This window comes from Agelaius tricolor, unplaced genomic scaffold (genome assembly GCF_023055355.1).
Source record: "Agelaius tricolor isolate 1412-34295 unplaced genomic scaffold, bAgeTri1.0.p SCAF_12, whole genome shotgun sequence".
NCBI classification, from domain to species: Eukaryota; Metazoa; Chordata; class Aves; order Passeriformes; family Icteridae; genus Agelaius; species Agelaius tricolor.
The window spans coordinates 16,209,623-16,229,841 of NW_027269272.1; the positions used below are offsets into that span (position 1 = coordinate 16,209,623).

The window sequence follows — 20,219 nt, forward strand, 5'->3', positions numbered from 1 at the left end:
GCTCAGAGCAGCTCTGATGGTAATCCACTCCCGAGCCCCATCAACCCACTCTGCTCTGATGAAAATTTGCTTTACTTTTGATAAGCTTACAAGCCAACAGCAGTCAGTGCCACAAGTCCCCCACACCACTCCAAGGAACATTCATTATAGAACATGCAGGGCAGAGGTCAACACATGGTCTCAAATTTTGCCTCACTGTTCTAAAAGAGTTGTAAGACTATTCCCTGAGCTAAAAGACATGAAAAGCACAATGATTTCCCTAGATGTCAACTCTTCCCATAACCCTAGATCACCTTCTCTTATCATATTTTGCAGCTTTCAGCAGAGGAACAAGAATGTCTCTCGTTTAACCAAGCCAGCTCCTTGCAGTGGGCTCACAGAGAGGAATCTGGCTCCCAGATGTCCTTCCTAGCTCCTGCTCCAAATTCCTTTCCCTACTCAGGCCCAGCCATCTCTCTTTTATTCTGTTTTCCCCTCTCTCCAAGGCCTGTTTTCTGCCCTGCAGGGCTGTAGCTCAGACCAGTTATTAGCCCCTGAGATGAGAGATGCAATGGGGGCTGCCAGGTTGGCCTCTCAGCCAAACTGCTGGTGCCAGGTGTGTTGCTGTGTCAGGGAAACACGGAGTGTGGCTTTGCAGCAGTGTCCTGCTGACATGGGTGGCAGGCTACAAGTAACTCCAGAGCCCCAGTGTGTATTTTCTACCAACACAAGGCAATGGCCAAACTCCTGAACACTCTGAGTTTTTGACTTTGCTCACCGTAGTGTAAATTTCCAGCATCAATATCCATCATCACTCCATCCACTTCAAAAGTCTTGTCTAACAGAGATTGAGCTCAGCACATGTTTCCTGAGTGCTGTAGCCAGCTCATCCTCTGAACTGTGTCCCTGGAAGGTGAACTGTCATTTTTGGGAAATGTAGTGCTGGTTTATCTGTGCAGACACCTCCAAGACAGCAGAGCTGCAGCTAAACACACAACCTTTCTAGTAGCATCAGCTCATTTCACACGCTGTGCTATCACAGGTCACTGATAACCTCCCAACTCACAAGTGAAAACTGGAGATGAGCACCATGGATATTAGGAAAGGTCACAGCTAATGACTCAAAACAAAGCTGGGGGCCCACAGTGTCTTCTGCTCCTGGTACATTGGTTTTAGCTCGAGGTGCTTGGGAGCTCTCTTTGAGCTGTAACACATCAACACTTTTTGCATTTACACATCCAAGAACAGAAAAGCCTTCTTGGGCAAAGGAAGGACAAAGGTCACAAGAGGAGCAAGTGGAATTTAGGCAAATCAGGAGTTGTGAGCAAGTAGATAGTACATAAGGACTTCTGCCCTAAAAGACTTTACTGTCTTTTCCCCCAGTAAAAGCTAGTGAGCCCCAGATGAGGTGGTAGAGATGATAAATTCAGTGCCCACTGCCTGCTTCCACCAGGCTGCACCCATGGCAGCCACCCACCACGCTCTGCAGGCTGGGATAGGCACTGAGGTGGTGGGAAGGGCAAACAAAGCAGGAGTGAGCCTCTCCTTATACTCCATGGCCTTGGGCACTGGGCTTAGACATAGATGCAGACAGAGCAGGAAGGATGCAGCTCTTATTTCTTATTTTAGCTGGGGACAGGTGAGGGACAGAAAAGTGTTTGATGTCAATAGTATCCACTGTACTGACAAGAAGAGGCTGTGAGAAATGTTAACCAGGAAGAAGAAAGGAAGTGATTCAGTCTTGATACACTTCAGGCTGGGACTTGTATTTAGTTTTTCCTTTTTTTTTCTTTCTTTGCACTTTCTCTAACAATATCACTGCCAGAGGCAAGGTTCTTTTCAAACACACACCCTTGCTACCTCGTCTCTTATTCATTCTTCTTTCCAAGGTCACAAAAGCCATCTAAAGCCCAAAAGACATTGCAGTGGCAAAAAAAGATGCATACTGAAGGGCATCTATCAGGAATATGAAGCACCCTTAAGAGCTGCTGTGTCTATTCTCCCCTAAGCCTACAGACAAGTGTAAACATTTTCTTTCAAATTCTCTAATGTAAATTTAAACAGTCCCAAGAGGCTGCCCCCCCACGCAGGCACATGGAGACAGGAGCTGACTGCAGCATCCAGGGGGCTGAGATCCCTGATTGATGCCTAATCTCTGTTCCAGGCACCAAGGAGGGCTGGAAAAGAAGTCGTGCCCTTTAAAAACAGAAAGACTGAGTCTTTTGAAACAAATCTGAAATGATGGAAGATTTCAGCAGATGTGACCACAGTGATTTCACCAGATGTGATTGTATCAAGGATCTAATAGAAAAGAACTTCCCTGCTGTTCCATCAGGCTGAAGCCAGGCCTGAAATATCCTTTTGAGTCTTTTGATGACATCAAGGATAAAAGCCAAAGGGGAGCTAGGTTTTGATTTATTTTTTCCCCTTGCTCTTTCATTTTTTCAGGCACAGAATAGTTTTACCTGGTTTGTGTTGCTGTATATCAGCAGGACCAAAGGAAAACACTTCAAAAGTTTAAAGAAGGCACCATTTGGTGCCTCTTAGATGCCACTGTCATTTAACTGAGCAGTGTTTCTTTGACTCCAGCCACTTTTGAAGATTTCACTGTAAAGAGGCAGGTCAGGCCTACCTGGAACAGAGCTTGAATGGGGTGGGGATGATCATCTACTACACACCAGCCTATATGCTCCCAAAAAGGGCCAGTGAATGTGCCAAATATCTTCCCTTGGCAAAGTTCATACTGGCAGCTGTGCCACAACAAACTGCAGAAGGCACAGTGGGGTAAAGGAAGCTGTGCTCAGCCACACCTACAGCAATTAGCCTGGGGTAGCCACAGTCCCACATTCAATTTCTCCAGCCATGGAAAACACAAATAATACTGGGTATCCAGACTGAACTCATTTCTGAAGCAACAAGGTGTGGTAAAGAACTGCATGGGCTTTCAGCTGGGGCAAACAAACAAGCAGATGAAGGAAAGTTATTTGTTAAGCATTGCTAGGAGACACCTAGCAAAACCTTAACAGCTGATTTAAAAACTCACCGTGGTGTAAGAAGCTTATGAAAATGACAAATAATAAAAACATTTTTAAAAAGAAAAAATGTAGATAAAGCAGATAAAAAGAAAGCATGAAACTAGGAGGCATCAGTCTCAAAACAAAGGAAAAGGGGTAGGTGTTTTTTCACCCAACACACTGCTAGGCTGCAGAGCTATTTCTGCTGCAAGACACTGTGGTTGCTATGAGTTTACATAGATTTCAAAAGCAGCAGGAGAAACTCATGGAAGTAAACTCCAAGACACACAATAAATATAAAATGTTCTGTGCTGCCCTTTTACATTTATCTCTGGTCACTAGTGATTGATTTGGCTCTAGAGACATTCATATGAAGTCTCCATTTGTGTTGTCTATCCACCTTCTGACACCTGCTGGGAGTCACATCTGCTGGAGGGTACATTCCAGTCTCTGCAGGTAAATAACTGACCACAGCCCTAGGTGCCAGGGTTTGGCCCAACACCTGGAAACCCATTCCTTCCTTTCTTTTAGCAGAGACAACAGAAATTACAGCCATCTGCACTCAGCCTCCTGGGATGCACAGATTAAAAAAAAGCAAAGACTTTGTTGTAGTTATGAATCTGTATGATAATAAAGATTTATATCTCCCTAGAGATCAGCGTTACAGACACTGTTCACACAGTACCTAGGCAACATCCCTGTCCCAAGGAGTTCATTGTCAATTGGATACCAGAATGCAGGCAGAGGGGTGGGAGCAAGGTGCTGAAACTCAGAGATACAACCAAGTTCCTCCAGGCCACCAGATGAAGACACTAATCCCTTGGGCCAAGCTAGCTCCTTAAAGGACTTATTCTCTGTATTTGCCATCCAAGACCTGACAAAACATGCCAGAAGACAGCAAACCCCCGTCCAAGCCATTCAAGCTCCAGCTGCAATTCTGCTGCAGGATGGCCCTGATTTCCCATGACATGGCTGGGTCTGAGCCACTGCCATAGTTAGCAACTGGATTCTGGGTCAGTGGGGCCTGTGGTCATTTTCCACCACTGTTTAATAAGCTCTTGCTCCCTGTTCATCCTGAGCAGGGCCCCACTCCCAACACCAGCTCATTGGTGGGTGCAGGATGCCACTAGTGTGGATGAGCAGTAAAGCAATCCAGAACTACATTCCCTTCCCAGCAGCTCCTGCCCCTAACACCAGAGGGAAGATTTTGCCACAAACACCTGTGGTTAGTCCAGAGTTCTCAAGAATTGGCCACGGATATTAGATGAACGAGCAGAGATAAAAAAAGGATGGAAGGGCATCACAGAAGTTTAGCCAACAGGATCCATGGCCTTGGGGTACACTCTGCTGAAACCCTGGATCAAACACCAGCAGTGCATGACTGATTGATTTGATGGGACATGAACAATACACCACGGGACGAGCTGCAATATTCCCTGTCCCTCTGTCACCCCTGAGGACAACAGAAGGCAATTATGCAACAGGAATAAAGAAGATGCAGCAAACAGCACTCAACAATCCTCCTTGCAGGCCGCAAGTGTGCTTGTAGGTGCCTTGGAACTGGAGATGCCAACACAGAGGCCCTGTGCTGTCCAGTCCCCTCAGCCTCAGGATGGTCTTACCCAGCCCCTGCTGCAGCACAGGCTGGCACCTCCCCCTTGGGCATATAAACCTGCACCCAGCTTTTGTGGGTTCCTCACTGTTTTGTTTTGCTCACTGAAGGAAGTCCTGGAAATGTTAAGGTTGGCTAAATGGGGCTTTTAATAGTGCAGTGCTTCCCTGGGCCTCTACACCAAAAGCCAGCAAAACAACAAATGCCCTTCAGCTGACCAGAGGATGTCCGATCTGTGGGCCAGAGAGTACGTGGGGAAAGGCACCACAATCCTCAGCACATGAAAGCAACAGCATGGATTTGATAAGGAACAGTCAGGGGATGAAGAGAGAGGAGGAGTCCCACGAGCCAACATCTGCCAGAGCAGCAGACCCGACAGTCCTGAGAGTTTACTTAACATGTCTGATCAAAAGCTTTGGGAGTCTTGTCTGTGTTAAGTGCTACCAGATGCAAAATCAGCAGCAAGATGAGAAGTGTATTAATAAACTAAGGAGGCACATAAAGTTACTTGAAAACTGAATGGGGAAGGTGGGGAGAGAAGGGGGAGAATAAAACCAATTTTTCCATTAAGGCAATTTAATATTCTCTGGGTGGAGTTACAATTACTCATCCTTGGGAATTAAATTGAATTTGTGAAACATTCCTGTTCATCAGCAGAATATACAATAAGAACTGGGATATATATTTTTTTTCTTTACACTTTGGGTAAGACAGCACTACCTGTCTGTCCACAGGGCAAGAACAGCTGGCCATGAAGTTTTTTTGACCCAGCATGACTTTCACTGACTTTAACTAACTTTACAGCAGCAGGGAATATATCCCTTTTCTTTTAATTAATGCAATTACATTAGGACTCATTATTGACAATTATGGTGACTGTTAAAAGTTTCCCCTTTCTTTGTCCACTCCCCCACCAACTTAAAATCTGCTCCAATATCGTCACAAATTAACGTCCAATTAGCCATCAAGCAGAGCTGATGTTCCCCACAGAGCATTGCTGCTTACAGAAAAGCTGAGAAATAGGAGAACGTAGCAGATATTTCATCACTGCCTCCAAGGGGAACCATAACCAAAGAGCAGCCAATTACCCCAATACAGCTGCAAAGATTAATCAATGTAGAAACCAAACATCTCATTAGGTGTCCCCTGCAACAAAAGAGGACCTTCCCACTGACTCATATGACACAAATGTTACATTTTCAAAAGATCCATTGGTGATATGAAAGAGCAAAGACTCCCTTCATCTTCACATCCTGGCCAAGTCCTGACCTTCATCTTTTTTTTTCTGGCATAAGAAAAGAGGTAAGAGGAGGATGCCTCGGACAGCATGGCATGTGTCTGACAAGGCACAAATTGCACACACCTGCACACAAGGCAGTCTGTCACACCCAGCCCCACGACTCTGCATTTATATCCAGAGGGGAAAACCACACCAAACACCATCTCCCACCAGGCACAAGATAGTGCAGAGCTGAAGGTGATTTTACTTCTTTCAACACTTGTGGTGAGCCTGGCACTGACATACCTTATCCAGCACGGGAGGCAGTAGCTTAGGAATTTGAGATGCCCCAAAAAAGCAGAAAACAGATGAAAAGGAGACACATAGAGAACTCATTTGGTTTCACCTGTGAAGGAGATTGAGTAGCTCGATAGCAATAACTAAACAGTTTCACAGAATGAAAATGACAGATACCACAAGACTGTCCAATCTAGCAAAACAGAAAAAACACACAGCAGTCGGGAAGCCAAAGCTAGGGAAATTCCATTTAGAAATAACAGAGATACTCACTTATGTGTAATACTGCTGGCAATTAAATGTTAAAACAAACTTCCAAGATTTCTCCACCCCTTGATGTCTGTGGATCAAGGCTGGATGCCTTTGGTCTCCCTGGGTGACCAGGCAAAGCTTTATGATCTGCATAAGGCAGAAGGGCACAGCTGACAATTTAATGGCTCTGCCTGGCCCCCACCTCGGCAGAGGTGAGAAAGAAACAGCTCTGCCAGTCCATAAAGATCTACTGACATCATTCTGTGTTTGCACCAGTTTAACTGGAAATTAAATTTACATGAACAAACTCTATCCCACACAAGACTGCATATTGTGACAGTTAAATAAAGAGCTTTCTAAAAGGCACACATCTCAGGCAATTTAAATCAAAAAAGATAGGTTTTGTTAAAGCTACCAATTTCAGAAAATTAAGGTTGACTAAAACTGTTTTTAAAAACTCCTTTTGGAATTTAATCACATATTGGAAACTCATATGCAGCTGTTTGTGTCACCTGCAAAAAGACTGTATAAAACATAAGCATACACTTAATTTTACACGTGTGCTTAAGTTCTATCAACTTTAATGAAGTTTAAGCATACAGCCAAGCTTCTCTGAATTTGAGAAAGCATTCCTGAGCATGGACTGTGAAGCTATTAGGAAATCACCAATGAGAAAAAAGTAAAATTAAAACTGGCTGGTCAATTTTCACAGCCTGAGTAAGCACTAAGTCCAGAAATTAAACATATAACATATTTCTCAGTTTGTTTGCTTGTTTTGCTGTAATAGGAAGGGGTGAGTGCCAAAATGTTTGCAAGGATTCCCAGAGAACCTGGCAAAATGTCAGCAAAATGGATGTATAAAACTACATGAAAGTCAATGGCTTGGGTTTGGCTTCTGAGGAAATGAATCATGTTAAAAATCTACTGTATGTCTCAAAGCTGAGAAGAGGAAAACCTGGACTCTGCCTCAGTCTACACGTTTTTGGGGTGGTCAGTGGCTGCAGTTCATGGGGCAGGCCGGCCTCAGCTGGGCAAACCCCACAGTCTGATTCACTGAAGAAGGTTCTTGCCTTCATGAAATTTGCTATCTCATTTTCCAAACCATTAGACTCACTTCTACATTCCCTTCAAGGCTGCCAGATGTGTGTCAGGTATTGGATTTGGCTGGCTGCCCATGGGTTTTTATTGCTTTTTTAACAACAATTGTCTTGTTCGGATACCTTACATTCTACACATCTCCTAAGTGGGAACCTCAGCTGAAGAAAAGGGACACCCAAATCACACAGAAAGCTGAACAAGAATTTGTGCTGCACTAAAATGGAATCCACTATGCAAATCCCTCCTGGGTGAGCTCCGAAGTTTGATATTGTCCACATACAGATAAATGAACGTAAAGTGATGTCTTTCAATTAGAATTCATGCTTCAGAAAAGCACACATTAGACCCCAGCACACATTAGACCTCAGGAAAACAGCATTTAACAGTAATTCTGCTGGGGTCAACACGCCACAGAAGCCAAACTTCTGCACTGAAAGCGTGTTCCTTACCTAAGTGTCTCTAGGAGGCTCACCTGACCTCAGAACTGACCACAGCTGCTCCCTGAAGGCAGCCCTACACCACCCATGGGTGTCAGCAGAGCTCAGCAGGGGCATCCTTCAGGAACACACAGAGAGGGCACTGCAGGGCTGAACTGGAGGAATTTGCAGAGCCAGAGACAGGGGGAGGAAGGGGCAGGCGACTCAGGAGCCAGGGAGGAAGGCCAGACCTTTAACATGACAAGAGGTGAGACAGTTTCCATGGCAAAAGAGAAACGTGGAGATGGAGAGGGAAGGAGCTGTGCCTCAGGACTGCTGAATGAAAGGAGTTTGTAAAGCACCTTTGCTGCTTACTGTCTTCAGCAACACTTGGGAGTTGCTACAGCTTTCTCAAACGTTTATATTTTACTTCTCTCACCATTAAAACCAATACTAAAGCAGTCACATGATGTTTTCCAGACGCTTTTCCTTACCTGTTGTGTGTTAAAGCTAATCAACATCCTGCATTTTAATCAGCAAATCAAACTGAAAATACAATTGTGGAGAATGGTCCTTCAAAGATGGGAGTTTTATGGTAGCAGACACTTAAAATCATGTCTGGAACAAATTTCTTCAGCTCTGGCTACAACATTTCTCACTGGTATTTCTACCATCTTCCAGCTTGCTCAGTCACTGTGCCACACACTCCCCACAGAGGCAACATTTTCTAACAACAAAACCACCCTTCATGGCAGCTGAAGCTGTTTTTCACCAGTGATGGAAACTGAAAAACAGAGACAGGAACCTGCATTTCAGCCACTTCCATTCTTGGAAATTAGATGCTCTCACAACTTCTCCATATCCACATCTCATTGCTGCCAGATAAAATTTTCATCAAAAATAGGATGAAGTTTGCCCTACTCTTTGAAAAACTCCAGGGCTCTAAAACTGAATTTAGGCCACAACTGGATTCCCCAAGCACTAGAGTTCTATTTCCTTTTAACTTGTTTGGCCAAAGCTCCTTTCTACACTGCACAGCACCAGAGCACTTAAAGCACCAGACCCAAGGTGGGAATCTGACTCTGCTCTGTCACATTCCAGCCTACCACTATGCCCAAGATGCATGGAAAGACTGACTTTCTAAACCACCTTTTCCAATCCCAGCCAGCTTCAAAAAAAGAGGCATAATAATTTGTCTGCTGCAGTTTTTAGCATTCTTTCTTGTTACTGACAGTCTGTTTTAGTCTTGCTGCTGCATTATAGTTCCCTTATGCAAAACAGGTTATCCAGGATCTGAGACAAGAGCAACCTACAGTGCAAGAGATTTTTCCTAGGACCTGTTAACTCAACAGCAGACTTTAATAGCACTCAGATATGGGAAGAATGGAAACAACTTCTGCATTGGCCATGTTATCTCACTCTGTCACATAACACAGCTCATCTGCTTTGATAGGAGCATTCCCACATCTTCATTATCTTTTTATTTTCCCTCCGCTTCAATAATTCTACCTTAGATCCAATGATGTATTTGCTTGCTTTTGGTCTGTCACCAGCCAAGCTCTGACAGAATAAAATTGCCTGCTTCTTCTGCATGCTCTCCATGCCTCCACTATTACTTTCCACATTCATGTCTCCATTACCCCTGAGTATAATCCAGGTTACAGATTAAACTCTCTGCAGGTGCCAGCTCTGCCTGACTCCATCATTTGCAGTGTGACAGTGTCCCTCAGAGATGTGTCCACAGGACCAAGGCGATGCCCACCAGGGTTTGTGGTCCTGGGCATAGCACTGGGGGAGCATGGCCTTCTGTCTGGACCCAAACTGGCAAATGTGTCTTAACCTGGGATGGATTTACCTTGATCAGCTCTGACCATTATAAGCAGCAACATTTCTGACCTTTCTGTTTCCTCTCACGACTTTTTAGTAGGTCCCATACCCATATTTACACATGATCTGTACCAGGCTTTTGCTTTCCTCCGTTCCTTCACCTCATCACCTGCTGCATGGCAGATTACCAAAAGCTGCCCTGCTTTATCTCTGAAAGCATCTCCCAGCCTCAGCCACAGGGCTCCCCTGCCAAAGAAGGCACAAGTATGCAGGTCCTAGCACATCCTGTGTGCTGGGTCACTGTACTAAACAGTAACATAACAAATACATTCAATAATACAGTAATAAGCATGATGAAAATAATGAGCACAGTTAACTGTTTGGGTCCTTGCTTACTTTGTAGTCCTTGCTGAGAGGTTCAGCTGTTAAAGGCTGTGCTGCATTATAACGTTGCCAAGATATTAATAGCCAGGCAGGGAGATGAATGGCAGGCTTACACTGCACAATTAAAACTTTTCCAGTTTACCCTTTCAGTAAAATTTGTGGTTTATAATAAGCATCTTTGTCTATTCTGAAGAGAGTAAGAATTGGAAAGTTACATGGATGGGAACAGAGGTTCATTAAAGATTTAAAATAGAATGTGGTTTGGCATTGTAAAATAAACATGTGTAAGATGGGATGCATCAAGAGCTGCCTGAAAGAAGTGCTCAGTGTTCCTTTTCTCTTGTGATCCTGGATCTACTGATCATGCTACCTACAAAAGGGAGGGAAAAGCAGCAGGGATAAAACGTGCATGCTTGCTTCCAATAATGTGAAAGTCTGCTCTATATCCCCACTCATGATTCATTTCTCATACATATATCTATAGGGTGTAAATATATATATACACACATATAAGTAATGCATGCATTTTATCTCTCATGCATCCCAATATTCATCAACATATACAGATGCTATATTACTGAGTTTTCTCACCCTAGAACCTAAATCCCCTTATTACAGAGCAAACACTTATTGGCTTGTAGAGACCCAGTGAGCATTTAAACATTCAGAGAACATACATGTTATCTGTTTAAGTCTAACTTAGGGCACAGCACATTCCTGTTTCTCAAACATATGAGGAAGGCAGGAAGGAAACAGATAAAAAGCATTCCTTCAAAGCCAAGATTTGAGTAAAGGGGTTAACATTACCAGGTAATTTATTTATACTGCTGGACACAGCTTCAATTTAGATAAAAGGCAGATGCTTATCACGTGGATTTTAATAAATCAGGTTAGAAGTCACAGTCAGAAATCTGTAAAAGCTGGATCTCAAATGGCAAGCAATGCACACAGACTGTGGCTTTATTTACAGAGTTTCTGGGAGTTACTGATCCCTCCTGGAGTCAGGCAGCCCCGCCAGCAGCCAGAGCTGCCCTGTGGTACCAACATTCCTTGCCAGCAAGCACCTACAACCAGGCCACTAATCCTGATGATTAACAAAATCTAGCACTAGAGGGAGGCTGAACACATGCTCTGCTCTCTTTGGCCTTTCCAGCTTCTCCACACATTAAAAGGCAGGTGATTTAAAGCAAGCCCAGCACCAGCAGGCAGAGCCCAGCCACTGAACAGGAGATGAGCGATTTAAGGCAGCAACCCCCAATGGCAAAATTCATGCTCTTTCCTCCCCAGCTATTTGCCAAGAAATGCACCCAAAATTCAGACATAAAGTTTTAAAAAAACCCAAAAAACCCAAAGCAATTCCTGTGTCCTGGCTGTTCCTTCAGCCAGTGAGTCAGAGCCCGCAGAGGCACCGCCGCCGCCGCCGGCGGGGAGCGGAGTCAGACGCGAAACACCTGGCAGCCTCTCCCCAAGGAGGATGAGGCTCTCGCTTCTCGCACCTATCAACACATTCCCACCTTCTCCCAGCTCCGAGGAGCAGTGAGACAGGTCTCCTCAGAACAGCCTCACGGAGGAAGGCACACACGCCTCCAGAATGCGCTGCAGCTTTTCCCCTTCCAAAACTCCGTGGCAAGAGGAACTCGAGCCCTTTGGCTGATTTTCTGCACATCGCAACAGGACAACACCACTGGAGAGTTCAGAAGCTCTGAATATGGGCACAGTTCCCTGCCAGTGTAGCTGCAGCCCTGCAGCCCCTCCAAACATAGATGGTTTTAACAAGAACTGGTATATTAAAATTCTTTATGTTGCACTTCATGCAACTATTCAAAGTCTGATTTTTTCTTCACTTTAACCCCCAACCTAAAGCCACTTATTCACATCTGCTTTGATATATCCCAAATTGTTCCTATGTTCAGGCACTGATGGTGTTTAGTCATTAATTTGCAGTTATTACAGTAATGAGGCTCTGGGATGTAGCAGGCAGAATAGCTCTGGGACACAGGAGATCTCGGTCTTATTTTTAGCCTGCTACTGGTCAGCCTGATGACCTAGGCAAAGCACTTTCCCTGCTCCAGCTCCCTTATCAGGAAGAGAGTGGTATTTCTTTTGTCAAGTGTTTTGTGGCCTGTCAATAAAAGCCACACTGATAACAGCTGGGGGTTGCTGGGAAAGAAGTGCCATCCCAGCTCAACACAATCCCCTTCTTCCCATGCTGTGGCAGCATCTCAGATCCCAAAAGAAAACCAGACCCATCTGCAGATGCAGCACATGCAGGTAAATAGTAGAGATCTCTAAACGGATGTTTTCCCTTGGCAAGTTGGCAGCTGAGGGTCACATCTGCCTTGAGCCACCCAGATCCTGCCCCAACATGAAATGCTGGGCTCTGACCCTCCCCTTTAGAGAGAATCAGTCATTTCAAAGCCATAGCACCCATGACTCCTGAGACAGCCTTCACAAGGATGGGACATGGGACAGGGACTGGCTTTTCACACAGCTGTGCAGCCCTGCCTGGCAAGGAAGGAAGGAATTGCCAGAGCCATGAGTGAGGGTCCCTCTCTGTGAGCAAACAGGGTCCTTGAGAGGTGGCTGATGAGAATTTCTCACTTTGGCTTTCCCTGGCCTGGGCAGATGCCTGTTTTGAAACTAGAAGGCAAAAACATAATAAAAATCTGCCTCCCTCCCTCCCAGATCTATCTATTTCCCTTTGACAAACAGTGATTTCATTTTTCTTCCCGTCCAAATTTTTTTTTTCTTTCTCTTTCAAACTGAGCCCAGGCCAACGTGGCAAAAGGCTCTTTGCTCATGTCCTTATTTGTCAAACACGCCACCACCACGCCCTCACCACCATTCTGGGAACAAGTCCTTGCCTTCCCCCGCTGCAGCCAAAGGGGAACTTCCCAACACAACTCTCCCCCAGCCCAAACACACTCTTTTAAAAATAAATATTGCCTTTTCTTTCCTTTTTTTTTTTATTTCTAAAAAAAAAAAGCATTCCAGTTAATAAGAAAGGAGTTAAAATTTCCTTCCCCTTTCCTCCCCACAGCCCTGCTGTGAATCCGAATATGACGGATCTAGATGGGAAAACAGAAATTACAAGAAAATGCCAGATCTATCACAAAGGTATTTTATGATCCAGCCCTCCTCTAATTTCCATCAGAGCATAAGTCAGATACTAAAGTACCTTTTTGGATCTGATCCTAAGTGGCCAGTTCCACTGTCCAAATAGAGATCCAGAGATAAACAGGTCTATGAAAACTGGGTATTACTTTAACTGCTGCTCTTAAGCTACAGCTTAAACTGTAATAAGCTGTGCAGCTTTCAGCCCTCTGGTAACAGTAACACACAAACTGATAATAAACTAAACATTTATCCTGCTGTCCTCATCAACTTAACACCTAGTATGAAAAGCTTTACCTGGAGCCCCATAGCACACATACTTCATAATCTGTCATCAGCACTGTACTATCCAGAGAGAAATTTCTGATGTAAAATAGCTGATTTGATGGAACAGAGGAATTTCATAGTCTGGAGTAGATCTGGAGGGCTCTCACCAGGTCCAGAGGGGCCAAACCACCCAGACAGCAGCCTCAGGTCTGGGCAATGCTCAGGAACTGGGTCTGCTGCTCCAGTGCTTATATTTAGCAATGGGGAAACTGAGGCATGGAAATTAAATGGTCTGGCACTGGAGAGCAAAATCAGCCTCTTGGAGCCCAATACAACATATGTTCACAAGATCCCTGATTCCAGACAACCATGTCCTCACAGCAGACAGAACACAGTCACCATTTGTTCTGCTCCTTTAGCACAAGAACGCCTGTCCAGAGTTGAGAAAATTACTGTGTTCGATGCACAAAGACATTGGGCAGCTTTCTCCAGCACCACCTGCCCTTTTCCTCCTCTCTTGGGCTTTACATCTTGCTTCAGCATGACTTTTGCTGCTCCTGAGAGATAAGGAGCTGATCTTGCAACACAAAACCCTGCTGGCTCCTGACTTTAGCCCTGACTTTTGCCTGCTCCTGATCTACTGCAGAAAATGGAAGGGAAAAGGGAGAGGAATAGGTGACCTCTCTGATCACAGATGAAAGACAGGGAAAGGCAGGGAGCTCTGTTTGCTGCATGAGAGTACATTTGGGATGGTGACAGGCAGGACTGCTCAGGTACAACTGCTAGGCAAAGGAATCCTGCTCTAACCAAGCTCTGGCTAAAACCCCACAGTGAACACAGCTCCAGTCCCAGTTTTATAAAGCCAGAGAGAAAGGGTGTGGCAAATAGCAATTCCATGAGTTCAGAGGGAAGAGCTGTCCTGCTGAGTGGTTCTACCGAGGGGCACAGCCCCGTGACAGCCTCGAGGGCTCAGGGACACTTTTGGAGCCACGGCAGGAGCGAGCTCCTTTCAATAAACACACCAGGCCCTCTCCTTGGGTGACCTGGGAAGGGGGAAGCCTGACCTGAGCAATCCTGTGGGGCACCAGGACCCCTTCCTGCTGCCCAGGCTGCCGTGCAGGCTCCATGCAGGCAGTGCCCGGCCTCTGCCAGGAGCCGGCTGCTCCACGGCTTCCCAGGGCTCTGGAAGCTCCCTGCTCCCACGGGGGCCGCTCTTCTCAGAGAGATAAAAGACAGAACAACACTTGCTGGGGAATTACTTCATTCCCCCAAGGCTGGGAAAAGCCATGCTCTGCACTTGGCAATGTCCCTGACTGCCACAGCCTTTCCTGGCAAGGGAGAACACAATCCCCATTAACTCCTTCCTGCTCAAAGGCTGCTTCCAACACTGAGCCCATTGAAGGAAAGGCTGAGGCTTTGCCATCCCAGTAAGCCCATGAGGGAGGGGAATGTTTTGTTCTTCCCAAGGCACAAAGCAGACAAAGTGAGTCTAGAGTTGGTGACAGGGTCAGAAACTAAGTCAGGTCCTTTGAATTCTCTTTAATGCCTGCCTGCTGGCCTACTCTCATGTTCAAACCCACCAAGGGATACAGGACTGCCACAATTCTTCCAGGGCCATCAAGGGCAGCCCCATGTCTTTGGATATGTGGTTACACGACTCCCAGCAGCCTCAAACCTAGACCATGCTCTCTTTGTTCTCACCACTTCTTAAAGAAGGCTCTTCCAGATCTTTGGAGCCCCAGAGCTTAGAAAATTTCTAAACACCAGCACGGAGGTACTTCTGGCAAACTCAGGCTCTCCTGTTCCTGCACCAACACCCACACAGAGCTGAAATACAGGTTTATTCCCCAAGTGTATTTCAAATTTGCAACCAGACCCATCCTCAGCCTTCCTTTTGCTCAGCTAACAAGACAAACTCTTCTGGTCTCCACTTGGAAGATCAGCTCCTCACTCCTTGATCACTTTGACTGCCTTGTCCCAGAAGTCTGAATGCATTTCTCCAGAATGTGCCTGAGCAAACATAAACCTGGCACTCCAGGCAAACCTGCAATACTGGCACAAAAGTATTCATATCTTGTAAAGGTGTTCAAGGCCTGTCCATATTCAGTTTGGACCTACCATCATCACCTGATGCACCTTAGAAGTTGTATTTTCATCCAGGTGGCCAATCTAGAAGATCCAAGCCAGCAAAAAGAGGGTGAAAAGGGTCTCAATTACATCACTGGAGCCTGGGCCAGGGCTTATTTGCTTCACTTAATTTTAGGCATCTAAACAAAGCACTTTCAGGATCAGATTACTGCCCTAAAGTCTCTCCACAGTCCATGGAAGGAGATGGCCATTCCAGAAAACAATTCACTCTGGGAAGGTTCCACTCCCATCCGCCATCACAACGACATAAGGCAATTAGTCTCCTAATTCAAGCCGGATGGGAAAAATCCTTTAATAGCCCAGTAAGTTTTGAATGGAAATACTCCCTGCTTGGGAAACACAGCTTGCTAAAGCTGACTTCGTTATTCCTGACCCATGATTTTTAACCAGAACTTTGCCACCTCATTGTAATATCATTCATTCATTTCCACAATTTCTGGATCAGTTCTGCACAAATGACAAAATTCTTGTCCTCTTACCTGTACATTGTAAGTAACATCATCCAGAGGGGGTGGGGGGGGAAAGGCACCTTGTGATGATGTGATGTTCCCAAGGTCATCCACAGGAGGGGGAGGGGGAGGAAGGAAGTCCCCTAGGAGAGAGAAGGAGAGAATTTAAACTCAGCAGCATTTCCCCACATCATGACGTGGATGATCAGGAGGAACCCTGCAATACTCTTAGCTCTGCCCATCGGTTTTGTGGCGCAGGACATAACACATTACTTGACCATTAAATGCTCAGCTTCACCCCTCACTGCTTCAGGAAATGGCTACACAGCTGAGTAACATTGGCAGATGGCTTAGGGGTGCTCAGATTCCACAGCAAAAGGTGATGTGCCACAAAGCCCGAAGGCACCAACAAGCAGCTCCACAGATCCAAGTCACATCTCAAACCTACCACAGGCAAACACAAAACTTGCACTAATGAACACCCTGTGTCTAACCTTGCAATGGATGCCATCCAATTCATCTCCCTCATGTGCTAAACTACACCAGCTCTTCTTGATCTCTATAAAGACAGCATCAAGAGCTGTCCAAAAGCAGGGATTCCCTGCTGCAGGAAACACACAGAGGGCTGGAGCTGGAGCCCAGAATCCAGGCCAGCCCATCTCCTGCAGCCCTGCTGCTGGCAGGCAGACACACTCTTTGCATCTTCCTCTTCCAATAGGGACTTCATAGCTTCATGTAAAGAACTGCTGGGAAGACCACAGGCCCTTCTCAGTGACAACAGTCACATGATGGGCCAGGTGCAAGCACACATGAATCCACCTCTCCTAACTCTGGATTTTTACAAGGGGGCTGATGTACAAAATTTCTAGAATACAACTTGCTCAAGTTTATCTTCCAGAAGTGCTGATGGGAAGACAAAGCAGCAAATACTGGCTGTGAAGCCATCCAGCTTAGCATAGAGATGGGAGGTGGGAGCAGAGAGTTCTCCTTGAGAATTTCATGGGATGTGGGACCAGAAAGGAGAAAGAAAACAAGGACAAAGCAGCACAGGCTGCAGGCAGCAGGCCACCAAGCTCTCAAAGCACCTCCTAATGGTGGAAAAAGAGCATTTGCCATTAGCACTGGATTTGTCTCCAGGGGAGGCAGCTGCCTGCAATTTGGACCACTTTGGTATGATTTTATTTCTTCCTATGAAGATTGATGCTGCAAGTAGAGCTGTTTGCTGTTGGCTCTTGTGCGTGCAGCATCTGGGATGGAAGGTTTCAGATTAATAAAATGTGATATCTCACATATATAGGAACTGTTGCTTTTGGAAGGAAATGTGAGCTCCCTGCTTGACCCTCCAGATCTCCATGCAGCATCACACTGTGTCCAGGCCAGAGGCCCTCAGCACCATCCCTAAATGCTAAGGAGCAGGCTCCAAACCACTGAGGAAGGTGCTGAGCCAAACTCCTGTGACCTGCAGCCTTCTGGACTACCTATGCCCAGGTTTAAAGCCCTAGGCTCAGCCCAGACCAGGCACAGGCAGCAGCTGGGCAGCACTGCCAGCACAACACTTTCAAGCTCTCTGCCATGGGAAGCAGATGGGTCTGCAGCCCTTGAAAGTTTTTCTCTTCTATTTTGAATTACTTTTGAAAGACACAAACTTCCCCTAGGACTTTCAGAGATGTTATTTAACAGGAAAGTAATTTCTTCCCACTTTCCCCAAAATGAGCATGGATAGGACTCAAAAACCCCTTCCGAATCCCTAAGAAAGTATTGTCCTAAATACAGATGCTCAAAGACAGCTCAAAAACAACAGACTGAAAACTAATTTAAGACAATCATGTTGCTCCAATACATAAAATCCCATGAAACCCACTGGCTCATGCTATTATAGAGTTCAGGATTGATTTTAAAAAAAATTATGTCCAATAATATCTGCAGTATCTTCCTCATTGCCTGATAATTAATCAAATCTTTTATTTCAAATAATGTGAAATACAATACAAAATAAAAAGAAAAGTAGAGAGATTTTGAAATTAATATCTAAGGGGTTCATTCTAAAAAGTGCTGGGATATTTGAGTGCTTCTTAAACTTTTCTCCTTTGCTCTGTAAATGACCCTCCAACCAGCCAACATGATTTTGCAAACAAATTCAACTCCAGTGAACACAGACTTCTCAAGATTGTGCTTTAAATGATGTTTTTCAGTCAGTCCTGGCTCCGATGCCTAAGACTGATCTCCCTGCACAGCACATTAGTCAGACACTCTTGCTTTATTACAATCCTTCAAAACACCTAAGGAAAATCAAGGTAAAGATTGTGCTGGAGGAGATGAGACAGGGAAAGGGCCAGGTTTTCTGCATAATCAGAAGTCTGTATCTAACAATAACCATTAGATTAAGCATAAACAAAATACCATTTTTGCCCCTTTGGAAGACCCACTCCTCTTGAAAGAAAAAAAAAAAAATTGGCAAGATTTTTCAGAAAAGGAGCGAAGGACAAGAGCTCTCTCCTAGAGTTTGGAAGAAAACACTTTGCAGTAGGAGACAGCTGGCTCTACCACATCCCAGCCCAGCTCTGCTGTCTCCATCCTGTGTTAGATAAGCTGCTGGCTCCACTCTCCCCACAAGTGGGAAGATTTTTAGACTGGGAAGCAGAGAGCAGATGCCTGATGAACTGGGGGGACCTTGCAGATGTTTGGCCTTTTCCTGGTCCTCTGTGAACAGATGGACCTTTCTCCTTCACAGCTTTAGTTATTTATTCTGCCACTGCGCCTTCCTCTTTCCCACACAGCCACAGGACCCAGTGCTGTTCCCACTGCACTCACAGGAGAATATTCCCTTGGATGCAGAAGGGAAAGCTGTCCCTGCATTATTAATATTATTATTATTATTATTATTGGAATTGCTGGAAGTCTCCTTCCGGCAGAGAGGGAAGCATGCAAAGACCAAAATCCGTGTCCTCAGCAGCAAAATGATTCTAGATGGTGTGGGGAAGAAACAGGTTTGAGGAAGCAAAAGAGGAAAAGAACCTGAAAGCCAGCTGACACTCCCTTCAGGCACAGTGTCCCTACAGCGCACCTTTGCCTTCTCTCACCCCCAGAGCTTTGCAAGTCAGATTTTACTCACTTAGAGCTGTGGGAGGAGGCAGGGAAGTCCATGTCCAGGCAGAGCACATCACTGCCACCCACTGCTGACCACCTTCAGTGTCACAGAGCGAGGGGGGAGCCATCTGGGCAGGGGACTGTCCCTGGTCTGCACAGATGCACCAGCAGCCACAGCAGAACGGGGCTCTGGGGTTACCAGTTAACCATGGGCTGGTGGAGGACACATCCCACCCTGAGCACTCACCCTCTCCTGACTGATTTAACCAGGTTGTCCCTCTGTGAATAAGGGATAAGATGACCAAAAGGCTCATTAATGTTGATTATTGTTCAGCACCAAGACCAGCATTTTGGTTGACTTTCGCCTGACATCAACCTGAACACTTGGATGTATTCCAGGTTGTGAGAGTGACTGCACTGAGTTCTGTCAACAGAGAGGTATCAAGGCACCTCCAGAAAGCAATTTGGACTTCAAGGCAGGCAAAGAGACTTGCCTTCCAATGGCAAGTCTCTCCATGGAGGTAGGAAATCCAAGACACAAACTGCCTCCAGCTCATACAATGAGAAATCTCCACCTGTTACCATATGTTTAAGATGAGAAAATAAACAGTCTTTGTTGCACCAGCTACTCATTCCCCTGCATACAGCTGTGTAGACCATGAGTCAACCTACGAAGGAGCCGTGCAGTGAGACGCATGCCCTGCTCGGTTATTTCAGATGCAGCAGCGCAATGTGTCGTGAAACCACAGCCCTGAGCTCTTCCCTCAGCACCCGTGCAGCTCCTGCACCGCAGCATCACCCGCTGCAGCCAGCAGGGATGGGACTGCCAGCCTGGCAACAAAAGCCCCACCCTCGGCCCACCCCGAGCAATAGAAAGTTGTATGTTGTAAATACAAGTGATTAGGCAGAAACGAGGTGAGTCCATTGTGGTTATGGTGGGAAGCAATAGCAGAGCCACTGGCAGAAGTGATGCCTCCCAGGCCCCAGCCTGGCTTCTGGCTTCAATCAAATCTGTGCCATTGTAGATGCACTTGCAACATTTTACCCCTCTCTGCC

General features: G+C 45.7%; 1 protein-coding gene across 3 annotated transcripts in view; it reads right to left on the reverse strand.

The window, feature by feature from the left end:
* LPP (LIM domain containing preferred translocation partner in lipoma) overlaps positions 1 to 20,219 on the reverse strand; it is a 332,580-nt gene that overhangs the window by 168,812 nt on the left and 143,549 nt on the right. For all 3 annotated transcript variants that reach the window (XM_071437786.1, XM_071437787.1, XM_071437788.1), the window contains one exon: positions 16,107 to 16,219. In XM_071437786.1, coding sequence (XP_071293887.1) covers positions 16,107 to 16,219 — 113 coding nt within the window. The remainder of the gene's footprint in view (positions 1 to 16,106; positions 16,220 to 20,219) is intronic.